The 12,691-nt window shown below is 37.2% G+C and overlaps 1 protein-coding gene across 4 annotated transcripts in view; it reads right to left on the bottom strand.

Moving 5' to 3' along the window:
- Positions 1-12,691, bottom strand: part of DCAF6 (DDB1 and CUL4 associated factor 6) — a 75,937-nt gene that overhangs the window by 17,975 nt on the left and 45,271 nt on the right. For 2 of the 4 annotated variants that reach the window (XM_053934088.1, XM_053934084.1), the window contains 5 exons: positions 11,077-11,136; positions 5,473-5,578; positions 3,003-3,118; positions 2,162-2,245; positions 1,690-2,011 (listed from right to left, as the gene is read on the bottom strand). In XM_053934088.1, coding sequence (XP_053790063.1) covers positions 1,690-2,011; positions 2,162-2,245; positions 3,003-3,118; positions 5,473-5,578; positions 11,077-11,136 — 688 coding nt within the window. The remainder of the gene's footprint in view (positions 1-1,689; positions 2,012-2,161; positions 2,246-3,002; positions 3,119-5,472; positions 5,579-11,076; positions 11,137-12,691) is intronic. The other 2 variants (XM_053934085.1, XM_053934087.1) reach the window with 2 other exon arrangements.

The raw sequence follows: 12,691 nt of genomic DNA, 5'->3' as shown, positions 1-12,691 counted from the left end.
GGAGGGAATATAATGCTCAGCAGCTAAACTGGAAAACTTCACTGCTTGCACACACACACAAAAGCAGAACAAAATGATCTGGTCAGGCATTAAACCTGAGCAATGAAAGCCTGCAGGAAATCCTAAACCGACACTGACTACCAAACCACTTTTTTTCAGATTTTATTTGGGGGGAGAATAAGGGAGCAGGGGACTGCATAAAGGATTTTAATGGTATCATTCATTTAGCTGAATGATCTTTCCTAGGTGATAAATTTAAACTGTTACAGGAAGAAATCTCACTGCACAGAGAGGAAAGAAAGCATGTCAGATAAACTGTAACTTCATTTAGGATGTCCCCACTAGTGGGAAATGGTAACAGCTGTTTGATACCAGGAAGTGTAATTCTTATCACATTGCTACAGAAACTATTACATCCTAGAGACAACATGGTGCATGAAGAGAAGCTATGAATCCTGCTTGAAAATGGAGATGGGATTAAAATTGCAGGGCTTTTCACAGCTTGCTCTTCAATCACTGGATCATAATGAACATTGGCTCTCCAGGGGAAATATTTCTGCCATTCCATAAATGCCTGCAAATACTTAGTACTGCATGGAAAGTTAATGAGTTAAGACAGAATCTGTGTATATTGGCTTCTTCATAAAAACTGTCATTTAGTGAGCAGAATTACTTGTGCTTTGTAATAAACAACCACAGACTGTTCTTTTTGCCACTACTGACAATGTGCTGGCTTGTGATTTCTATTTTAACTGCAAATTACTCAAAACCTTCTCTAGAAACAACTATTAAATTCTTCCTGACTTCTTAATGAATACATATTGCAAATTCCTGTGAAGAATTTGCATTGCTAGCACAAGAAATTAATAGCACTGCCTTTGAACAGGAGTAAAGCAAAGGTATGTGACACAAGGCTAAATTACATCTAAAGCTAGTAAAAAAGGTATTATATGAAGTCTAACAACAGAAATGTTGCTTAAATAATTTAATGGTTTTGAAATTAGTGAACAAAGGTATTAAACTAACAATAGCAAATTGAGGGTTCAGTTTACTGAATGATCAAACGAATATGTACAGCTCTTCATATAAAAAAAACCACAAAGCTTACTAAATGCATCTTTTATTCATGGTAACAGCTAGCAGTCTACCTTTTTTTTACTGACATACACAGTAATATTTAATAACCAACAAAAGGAAAAGGATTACAGTTTCTCTTTCAGAGAAAAAGAAGAATGAAAAATTGAACATATCAGTTTTAATATATGTACTACAAACACACCATTGCTGCACAAGAGCAGTTAAAAGCTCTTGCTTTGCCAGAATAAGGTACAGCTGAAAGAAAATGTAGGTCCCTGTACCCAAATTTATGAACTTTCTATACTTATGACTAGAGGAAGAATAATAAAAAATAAGCTGCAAATATTTAGCACCGAGGTAATCAGCAGGCAAGAAATCAGCATAAAGAGACATTGGATCTGCAAGAGCCTTCCTGGCTTGCAGGGAAAATGCAGCTGTACCTATCTTACACACTGGCAAAATTAGACTCAGCCATCAAGCTCAAAGAACAGCTTTAAGGATATGAGGCCTGAGTTTCTCCATCTTTCATTCAAAGAAATAAACAAGAAAAGAGAAAGGGGGGAAAAAAAAGCAAGAAGTGTTTTGCCAAGCAGAGACAGGTACTGCCCTCACCTGTGCCCAGGGCCTCCTCGATACCTGGCCCCCGGGATGAGGACGGGGTCGTCATCGCTGTCGTCGGTCTCCTGCAGGGCCGAGCTCCTGGTGGAGGCCTCCTCTGGGGCCACGAGCCTGAAGGATTCCAGCTGGGACTGAGGCTCCTTGCTGGCCAGCAGGGTGGTGGCAGTGGGCTCAGGGCTCTGACTGCAAATGTCTTGGTGTGCACCCTCTTCACAGGAGGCTTCTTCCTCTGCGCTCCCAGGGACAGCATCAGCACTGGGGCCATTTGTTTCTGCTTGAATTCCAGAGTGCTCAGGAGCAGGTTTATCAGATACTGCTAAAAAGCAAATATTGGGGAAAGTAAGTCACACCATTAATAATTATAGTCTATTTTAGAAATGGTCAGTGAAGTTAAATTATGCAAACTGAGTTAATATTTCATTCTCTACTTCTTCCTGTAACTATTTGAAAGAGTACTGATACATACTTGCTTCTGTTGTCTCTACAGCTTCATCTGTATTTTTCAGCTCTTCAGCACTTGCATCTTCCTTGACAGATTCATCAGGAACCCCTAAATTAAGCAATTTAATGGTAAACCACATGATTTCAATTAGATGCACATCTATAATGTAAGCAAGTCTAAATGACACCAGCACTCCTAAAAGAAACCAATCTAAGCAATTGACTCCCAAGTCAATGTCTCTACTGAAATCTCAGCTATCAGTCACATAAACATCAGTATATATAAACCTATCTAGGTGACCAGGTCAACACACTAAGAAAAAAGTAGTCATTTGTTGTTCTTTAATGTATTTAACAGACTATGCTATGAGAACTTTAGCAGGAAAAATAGCATTTGTACTCTTGATACAGACACTATTATTTCTGAAGACAAATGAAGTTATCAGTCTATTAAAAGTGATTTTAAATTTTTTTTAGAATTTCTCTGAAGCTAGTCATTTGACTTGACTGTCCTTTTGGCAATGAACTGAGCAAGACAAACACATTTAATAAAACATAGTGAAAGCTTGAAAGAAATGTAACAAAATTCCAAGCATTTATTTATGAATGCAAAGTGCAGTTGTTCTATTTTTCTATACAAATCGGGGCAAAATATGCCCCTAAGAAGCATAATATTTCTACAGCTAAAGACAAGGTAAGTTAATGTTTACATTTATTTGCAGCTATCTCAGGTTGGTGTCTTCTTTCCTAAAAAAATTCATGCTTTATTATGGCTGTGTATGAGACTCCCAGTGTGTGCAATGGGAGCCAGGTACACAGGAGGGCAGAATTTTTGCCTTAGCATTAGAAATTCCAATGTTTCTTACTTGTTTCTTCCCCATCAGGCCCTGACTCATCCAAAGCTTTTGTTTTTACAGAGTCTTCTTGGCCTTCAGTTTTGCAATGACTTCCACTCCCTCTAGAGCTTGAATTTGTGCTGCTCCTGGCAATGTAACATGGAAAAAGAAAATCATTTAGGTTCATGTAAATACATAAGTAAATAAGATCATTGCAACAGCACAACCTGACCAACATTGCCTACCTCACTGCAGTAAAGTGAGAGCTCCTGGCAGCAGCTACAATCAATTCACAGCAATTTCAAAATGCTCTTTTATTGCGTCCATTGCCACTCATCCCACACAATTCCTCTGCATCACAGAACCCTGTTCTCTCCTTCTTATCTTTTTTGTTTGTGGTCATCATTGCTTTTCTAAATACTGTAAGAACTCCAAAGGACTTGCTTTATTTCACTATTTGCACACTTTTTAGATGTATAAATAATCAGAGATCATCTTATTAAAGGTATGACAAGCTAACAACTGAGCACTAATAAATAATGTTATCACATTCAATTAAAAAATTTGATTCAGATAAAAGTCTCCAGGTCCTTCACCACTAATTATCATTCCTATACCTTTTGAGGTATGGACTTTCAGTTCTCAAAGTTTTGTTATTTCTCAAGATTCATTATAAGCTGGTATTTGACATTTCTTCCCCATTCATGTTTAGATAATTATTGTGGGACACCAATTTCTCTTTACAATATGGAAAATGAGTCCTCTGGAAATATGTAAAATGCTGTCCTGAATGTCATTGAAATTCATGTGTTTAGACTCTCTAGCAAAGACTTTTAGTAAATGAGGTCTTGTTGCTGAGCTTTCTTAGGTGATGTGGCCTAAAACTCAGGCAAATCATTGGACAAAAGCAGAAAAAAGGCAATTATAAGCATAATTCTCAATAATTTAGACTGTCTCTTTACAAATATCTTCTGATCTGTGTAAATTTTTAGCAAATATTTAATATGCTACATTGCTAGAAGCAGCAGAGATTATGCTTAGTTGAGATTTTTGAGAATCGAGTCTAGACTTCAGAAATTTTGTCTTATGTTAAATCAGAGCTTTTACTCTTCTTGATGAGCAATATTCTGTGTATTCATTGCTGTACTGGATTTGGAAGCTGTAGGGAAATTTTCGTTAGCCCTTTCAGTATTTTTCCTAAATCCAGAATTTTCAGCATTGCTTCTGAATGGCCAGACAAGAAGGTTACTGCTGGACACCAGGTGGAGGATTTTTGCTATTTCTTGTATCATCTCTCTATAAACCTAATCACAGCCTAAACAGTAAAATATTTTTTTGACTCTTAGGAATCTACTCTGTAGCTCAATGCTCAATTTACATGTCTTCCTCTATTTCATTTTCACAACTTCCAGTTCTCAGATTAGGGGGTTGCTGTTTGTTCTCAACTGCATCGTTTTGTCAGATGGAATTGCATCCTGCTCCTGTTGCTCCACTCTTCAGCACAATGTTTTTAGTCAGCCTCTGAACTGACAATGATTTGCAACTTTGTCCTACCAGAAAACGCTTCTTCCTCTCACTACCCACACCACACTACCCACCACCAAACTCCATGGAATTGCTGACTAACTGCAGAATTAGGTAAAAGCATCATAGCCAAACTAATTTTTTTCAAAGTTTGCTGGATCTTGTAGGCAAGATCAGTGTTTCAAGTTTCCAAGCTGTGAGCAAGGTGCATGTGTTGTGTCTAAAGCCACAGCACTTAAGAGTGGCTAAACGTGGCTGGGTTTTGTGGGTTTTTTCCCCCCTTGGTAACAATGAGCAAGCATTTCTCCTCACTGCCTCCTCCAATAATTTTGAAAGCATAAGTAGATTAATAGAAATAAGATGAGCTAAAATAAGGATGATGGTTGTTCTGGGAGATCCCAAGATACTCTATTGATAGCCTTGAACACAAAGCCAAGTACACAAGGCCATTAGGCAGTGTGTGTTCATTATTTGAAAAGGATGTCACTGCTGCAACACCTGAGCAGTCCAAAAAGTTGCTATCTCAGCCTTATGCATTCATCAACACTCCTCAGACACAGAAATATTAATTTCAGTGTTTACAACTCAGGAACTGAGTCACAGAAAGAATCACTTGCAGAAAACTGTTTGAGAAGTTTGTTAACCCCTGGACTACCATTCCATCCCTGTACTACCCTGCTTTATAACACCATGATATCATGCCAGGGTTTGATGAAAATAGCATGTTTCAAACCATGTTTGCATTATAGAGATTCACAGTAAGTACACAAAAAAGAAGCCTCTTGAATAAATTTCACATTAAAGTACATCTGTCTTATGTTCTGAATGCATTAAGACTACAGCCATTCCAAATTGTGTAGATACACCTAAAAATAGACATAAACCACAGGGAAAATAATTTATAGCTATGCTAGACAAGCGTTATTGATATGTGCTACTCATGAACTAGACAAAACCAAAATTAACTTGTTCTTACCACTCATCAGTGAAGTCCAGTTTTATTGTGCTTGTAGTTGTTCCTTCTGTACTGTAGTGCAAACTTAAAACTGGTTCACCTGTTCCTGTTCGTGGCTTATCACTCTCTGTAAATATGGGGTTGATAAAGTTTGAACAGGCATTAGAAATGTACATAAAAGTTGCTATAATTCTGAAGATTAATTTAATTTTCAAATGTGGTAGTAACATACATAATGTCGGTTTAAGATCTCTTACAGCCCAAGCAAAAAGTTAAAATGTTCCAGAGTAAACACACCAAATTTGCAATGCTTAAAAAATGGTCTAAAATTATATGTAATTATAAGAGCAAACAAAGGAGATGCTGTCCTTCAACATGCATGTAAATAAAATTTCAGATAGATATGTGTACACAATATAATCATTAATAAGCAGATCCATTTTATAGTAAATATATTAATAGGATTATTTTTTAAGTGGTATTCAGTCTTTTTGCCTTAGCAAATACACATGAAAAAAAGATTATGAGATCCAGACATAATCAGCCTAGAAAAATCACCATCCTCTACTTTGTTGTCTACTTAGAACCCAGACAACTACCAGTACCCTTAGGCCTGCTGTAAATTGTCAGTCAGTTGTCATAAAAATACTCTAAATTCACGTTGCGAGATTTTTATGCTTAAAACCCTATTTTAAATGATGATAACTGCAAGCAGAAGGGAGCACTTGTAAAATGGGCTCACTCACAATGTCCAAAAGCAACAGAAGTGAATGGAACTGAAAACCACAGCATACTGCTCACTCCTCTGCTGCAGAGATGGTTCTAAGGATGTTAATGGGCTCCTTCAGAACAGAACTGCTCGATGACATCCATCCATCCATCCATCCATCCATCCATCCATCCATCCATCCATCCCCTTTGAGTAAAGTTCATGGTCACCATCTATCCACAATGGCAAGTTTGCCATCAGTCCTGAAGTTGGGCAATACTAAAAAGTTCATGGAAAGCAGCATCAGATGGAGCCTCGCTACAAAGGTGCCATTCTCTCAGAACTCAGAGGGAAGGTTTATTTAGTGTATTCAAATGCATTCAAATGGCCACTAAAAGCCTCTGCAGTCTTGCTTTTCCTGACTACTGAGCCTTTTATCTCAGGATTATTTGGAGAAAACCTTCTGTCCTTTCTTTAGTTTCTAGAATACAGAAATGGGACTATAAATATCCTTGCAGTATTGGCAGCACATTGACAAGTGTAATAAAGGAAAAGCTGCAGATCATCTTTGTGGAAGTCAGTTAAAACCTAAGGTTCCATTCAAACACAAGCCTATAAATTTCCCCACTGAAAAGGCTGTTGTCATAACAGTAAAGGCTACAATACTGGCACAGGATATTTAATTTTAAAGATACAATTAAATTATAGCAACTATGAGATAGCACATCAGAATTTAACCTAACAATCAATGTTCATATTTTTAAACTGCTGACAGGCAGAAGCCCACTCACAGGATCAGTTGTGCCAAAGGACTTTAAATATGCACTTCTACATGTTCTCAAGAGAAATTTAAAAACCCAAAACATACCACAAAATCCCTGAAAGAACAAACTAGAATACTTTTATGAGAAAGGGAATTAACCAATTACAACCATGACCCTAATAATGCACAAGGTATGGACCCCATTCTATGGAAAGAAAAGCTTATAGCCCCTTTAATTTAAAGTTCCAGCTACACTTTTGTTAGAGTGGAGCAAGGATAAAACTGATTAGAAGAAAGTTTATTTAAGGAACTGGAAACCTAAGAAATGTAAGGAAATATTTTGTAGTGCTATATAGACAGTTTGAACAAAAGTGACATTCTTTCTTAACTAAATGGATACTTCCTCTATTTTTTACAATCTATAATTTATAAAATTTCTTTTTATAATGTCTATTCTGACTTCAAACATCCCTTCCTCAGCAAGTAGAAATACTGATTGATTCCACATACTGCACAAGTCACCAGGAACTGACACTGAAAGCCAAAAGTGAGTGTTGGAGAATTCTTCAGCTTCCTTGTAACAGCTACAGACAAGACAGATCTTTGTGTTGGGAACCCAGCTAAAGACAGACAATTTCCTGCTGTGAATAATCCAAGACAACCCCCAGATAATGACTTTACTCATGGACTTCCTACTGCTGTGCAAGGTTGGCTTCAACACAAAACCACTTAATGCTGCTAATCAAAGTAACCAAACACTGCTATCTACAACAAGCCTAAATGAATACCAGGATTGTATTTCTTGTCTTAAAATCTGTGTCTGAAAATCTAGCCAAGATGCATAAGGACTGGCTACACTTACTCTGGAAGCAATGCTCATATATGCCCACACCCAAAAAGTTGGAAGAATTGCTGTAGACTTCACTAAAGAGAGCACTGACTGAGAAATTATTTCTACAAGTTCCTGGGAACAGATAGCTGTTAAACCCTACTGGATAACAGCATTTTCCTAAATCTACAATAACACCAACTACCATTTGGATGGGGTAAGTTTCTTCTTTCAAGTAACTTTAGGGCATAACATAGACACTAATAAGAACAAGAAACTTTTTAAAAGACAGATAAGAGAAGAATCTGATAATAAACTGCAGAGAATTAGTTGTGTGGTTCAATATTTGATATTGAATTTACACTGCTAATGAAAGTTGACAGGGAACCTCTGTGAAGAAAATGCTTTGCCTCCTACATAACTGAACATGCTTTCAGTTATGAAAAAATAACAAACCCTACAAATCTTGAACTCTGTTTTCTGGGAGAAATGTGATGGCTAAAGACTGCCCAGATTAGAATGAAGCTCTGTTCTCTTCCTCTCCTATCCCATCAGGGCAGATCTACTTCACATTGATAATGAAGGGTAGGAAAGGAAAATGGTCCAAATTCTGTGATCTAGGTAATTCAGTTTATTAATCTGGTTGCCAATTCTAGCAGAGTAATCACTGCTACAAGAGAAAGCTGTAGCTTGTCAACACCTTACTAAATTTTATTCTAAATTCCTCAAAAATACCTTGAAATTTTACTTACTTTTACAGCCAAACACAAGCTATTTTGAAGATACTATCAACAACTTACAGTTATTTCATAAACCCTGTCTAAAGCACACTCCCATGAAATGGTCCATTCTCCAGGTGCCTGAAGGAAGAAGGCACTTTTAAACTACCACTCTTAAAACTGAAGACAAAATTTCATTCATAACCTGACATGAAGAACAAATCCACAAACAAAACTGCATAACTGACAGCTACAACCTTCAGACTCACTTTTTCCCTTAGAAAATGAACCTGTGCAAGTTTAACTTCACAGACACTGGGGCTCTCAGCCACAAAGAGGTAAGTGCAGAAGGACAAGTTCACAGATTGCATTTCCTAATTAAACTAACACTGTAAGGAACTTCAAGCCAGTTTGCCACATCTCAAATGCTGCCCTGTTCACTCACCTATTGGCAACCTCATGAGAAGAGGACAGAAAACCTCTTATTAAAAAAACCCAAAATAATTCCTATCCAGCACTACATTCTGTGTGAATACCTAAGAGAGATATTTCTGGAAGGGAGAAAAATTGATTCAAAAGAGGAGAAAATAAGTTGTGTATTTCAGAAAAACAGGAATGCTGTGAGAAGGCTTAACACACGAAATTTAATCAGGCCTCAGGTTCTCTCTTTACTCATTCCAACTCAGGCAGTACCTTAAAATCCTAACACTACAATAGATTTAAAGGCCAACCCTCCACTATTACAATCACAGTCCAAAACATTTTTTGAAAGTCAAGTGTAGATGACTGTGATCCATTTGAAACTATTTTATACACACAGCAATGACTTCTGGGTTCTGCTGGACCGGCAGACTGCTGGCATTATAAATGTATGTGATTGCAATAAGAACCAAAAGATCTTTAAACCCAAAACCAGCCTTAAAACATGAATGCCAACAAGAGAGACTGGTCCAACAGAAGACAGCTGACTCAGTAGTAAATTAAGAGAAGGCAGAAATAAGAAGGAAAGGTAATTCTATATGAAAAGAACTGTTACGACTTCCTTCATTAACTACTTACATTATTTTGAGACTTCAAATGGAATTTAAACTAATGCAGGTAAACTTCAGAAATTCAACTGGATCTCAGCAAACTATTCTTACTGGTTATCATTTGAACAAAACATTTCCTAATAAATTTCCTCCTTTTTCGAATTCCTAGTTTTACAAATGAGAAGTAACATCGTCTGCTAACAAAGCAGAAAAACATTGCCTTAAAACAATTGGACAACTGGTGTACAGAAAAACAAATGTATTTTGGATTGGTTTTTTTCCACATATTAAAAAACCTGAAGTGCTTCTATAAGAGGGAATCTCTCAGTTCAAGTAACTTAATGTAGGAAAAAAAAACAGGTTTCCTACATTTTTAGTTGTAAGAATCTTAGGAAACTTACAGATTTTCTATGTTAGTTCTAAGTTATTCCATTCTGATCAAATAAGGTTTTATTCTGAGTTCAGTACAGACAGCATAACTTGGCCACTTCTTATAAGCAAGGTTTCCAGCTAAACCTGATTGTTGGAATGATGTAGATTACTAAACCATGAATAATTAGCAAATTTACATATCAAGGTTTAAGGCTATTTCGTCACAAAAAGAATTTATTTTGTCAAGGTGCAGCTTGATTTTTTTCCCAACATTCTGGCATCCTAAAGTAAGCCATAATCTCAATAGTTGCCAAACAGACTATTTTTCAGAAGTGGGATTTCAAAATGGCTTTCTAGTTCGGAATGTGAAAGAAGACAAAGCTGTTTTGTGGGACTTAAGCTATTAAATCTCTATAGACACTTTGATATGGAAGCATAATGCAGAGTGTATGGCAATCTATTTTTAAATTAGCATCTATCACTCCTTAATTATTCAGCTATAAATATTCCCTACAGATGACATTGATGAAGCTGGAATAGGGTCACCTCTAGCCCACTTCAGTGCTCACAGTTTGGAGACTGATGCATAATGGGCACAGAGAAAGCTCCCAAGCATTCTGTCCACCCCCAGCCCACGGGGATCCTACAAGAAACACCAGTACTTGTTCAGCAGGAGGGGTGAAGGACAAGGGGATACAGAGGGAAGATGCACCTCAGTGCAATGGGTGCTCTGGAGTTACTAAAAGTGTACAGGAATCACAAAGCTGCACCATCACTCATGGATAAGAGAAGTTAATGTGGCATTATGAAATTAAAGGTTATTGCAATCTTGATATTTGCCCTTTGATCCAAAAAGAACCATTCAAAAAAACCCAACCTGTTTAAAAAATTAATTTTACTTTGCATTTTACAAAAATATTCCAACTGTCTGTAGAATACATGAGACATTTACTGTACCTACACTGAACCGTAGTAATTGCATGAAGAATTGAGCTTAGGATGGCTTTCAAAAACAACAATTAACCTCACTCTGTTAATCATATTGACCATTAAATAATGAGTTTCCAGCAGATCTGCTTACAGAATTCTACTATATGTGGATGAACAGCATTTTTAGACTGTTTCTCATCATGAAAAGCAACTTTAAAAGAAGCATTGCAATCAGCTATGGCTGGGTATAGCGCATTTCCTGTCACACGCACCCTGTGGCTCATCAAGTGACATGGATCCAAGCTGTTTGTTAACCACTGAAGAAGGAGAATCTGAAACAAAAACGAGATTTCAACTTAAAACATAAGCAGCAGAGAACTGCACAGCAATGTCACGATCATATGTTAGTTTAAAATAAAAAAAGCAGCAACATAAGGAAGCTTTGGGTTTGTTTAATGAGCAGCCAGCCATATTGCATTTTCTAGGCATGACAGAAGCAAAGCCACTTGTTTCAAACCATTATTTATTCACTGAACAGCCTGAAGCTTGCTGACATGTTGATAATGAAAATGCCTGTCCATTACCAAATATTTTACTGTGTTCTTCACACTTCTGACATGTCAGGAAAAACACTGCAAGTCACGACTTCTAAAGTCTTTGCTCCAGCTACCAAATGACACCAGTATTTCACAGCATGTGCAAAACGTAAATTTCAGAATATTTATACTTCAGCATAAAATATTCCATGACGTACCAGTACCTGCAGTATTTAAATACTGTTTTAATAATAATGTTTTAGAACATCAAAGCACCAAAATACATCCCACTTATATGACAGTTTGGTAATTCTGCATTCTTAGATGCTGCACCTCTGATGACTGGGAACAAGTCTTGATGACTTTATCACAGTACCACACCCATCAGTCTTACAAGCATTCCATCAATCACATAAACCAACAAATAGAATAATCACCCCCTTTCAGCAGATAAGTGCCTTTTTTTCCCCTGGACACTACCAGTTAATAACTATCACCAGCACTCATTCATTGCACAGACACAACAGATGCAATATTCAGTATTTTCTGTGAGTCTATTTCCCTTGTCACCTCTGAAGACCAGACCTTACTTCTGTATTATCTGAAGATGAGCTGGATGTGCAGCTCTGGTTTTCCAAAGGAATAGATTAACGTACATAAATTAATGCAGTATTCCAATGATATTGGCTAGAGTATCTTATCTTGGTTCCACTTGATAATCATCTATTATGAACAAATTCATCCTAAACGAAAAGGATTTCATATCCTGTATTACAAACTGAGTCACAGCCTGCCAACATCACAGCATGCTAAGTGAATTTTAACACAAATGTACATCCTATATGAGGAAAGTGATGCAATAATACTCTCTCCTACAGGAAGCTCCCTTCCAGCTTTGAGCCAGAATCACCAGTGAGAATTATTTTGCAGTACAGCCATAAAACCTGCTAAATTGACCAAGCTGCTTTAAATACTTATATTCTCAAGCAGTCATTCACTCCCAGCCATTGGTGAAAGCCTGGCAGTGTGCTCCTTTGCCACACTGATATCCAGGTGCAGGGAAGGGGAGGAGGAGCAAAGGAGAGAGACCAGGAAAGTCTGAGGCAGTGTGTTCTGGAGGCTGCTTTGTTTTGGGAACTGGGCATGCACAGCTTATTTCTGTAACTGAGGAACATTAAATTGGTTCTGGTTTGTCTTCCTTGCTCAACCATGCCCATGCCTTGCACCAAGCACACATAAGTCAGACCACAGAATTTATCATCTAGATTTATGGCACGTAGATATTAAGTAGAAGATTTGTAGCATTAATATATTTTACTTTTCAAAAGTGAAGTGTGCTTTATATATAATA

This window comes from Vidua chalybeata, chromosome 2 (assembly GCF_026979565.1).
Source record: "Vidua chalybeata isolate OUT-0048 chromosome 2, bVidCha1 merged haplotype, whole genome shotgun sequence".
Classification (NCBI taxonomy): Eukaryota; Metazoa; Chordata; class Aves; order Passeriformes; family Viduidae; genus Vidua; species Vidua chalybeata.
This window is presented reverse-complemented; position numbering and strand designations above follow the sequence as displayed.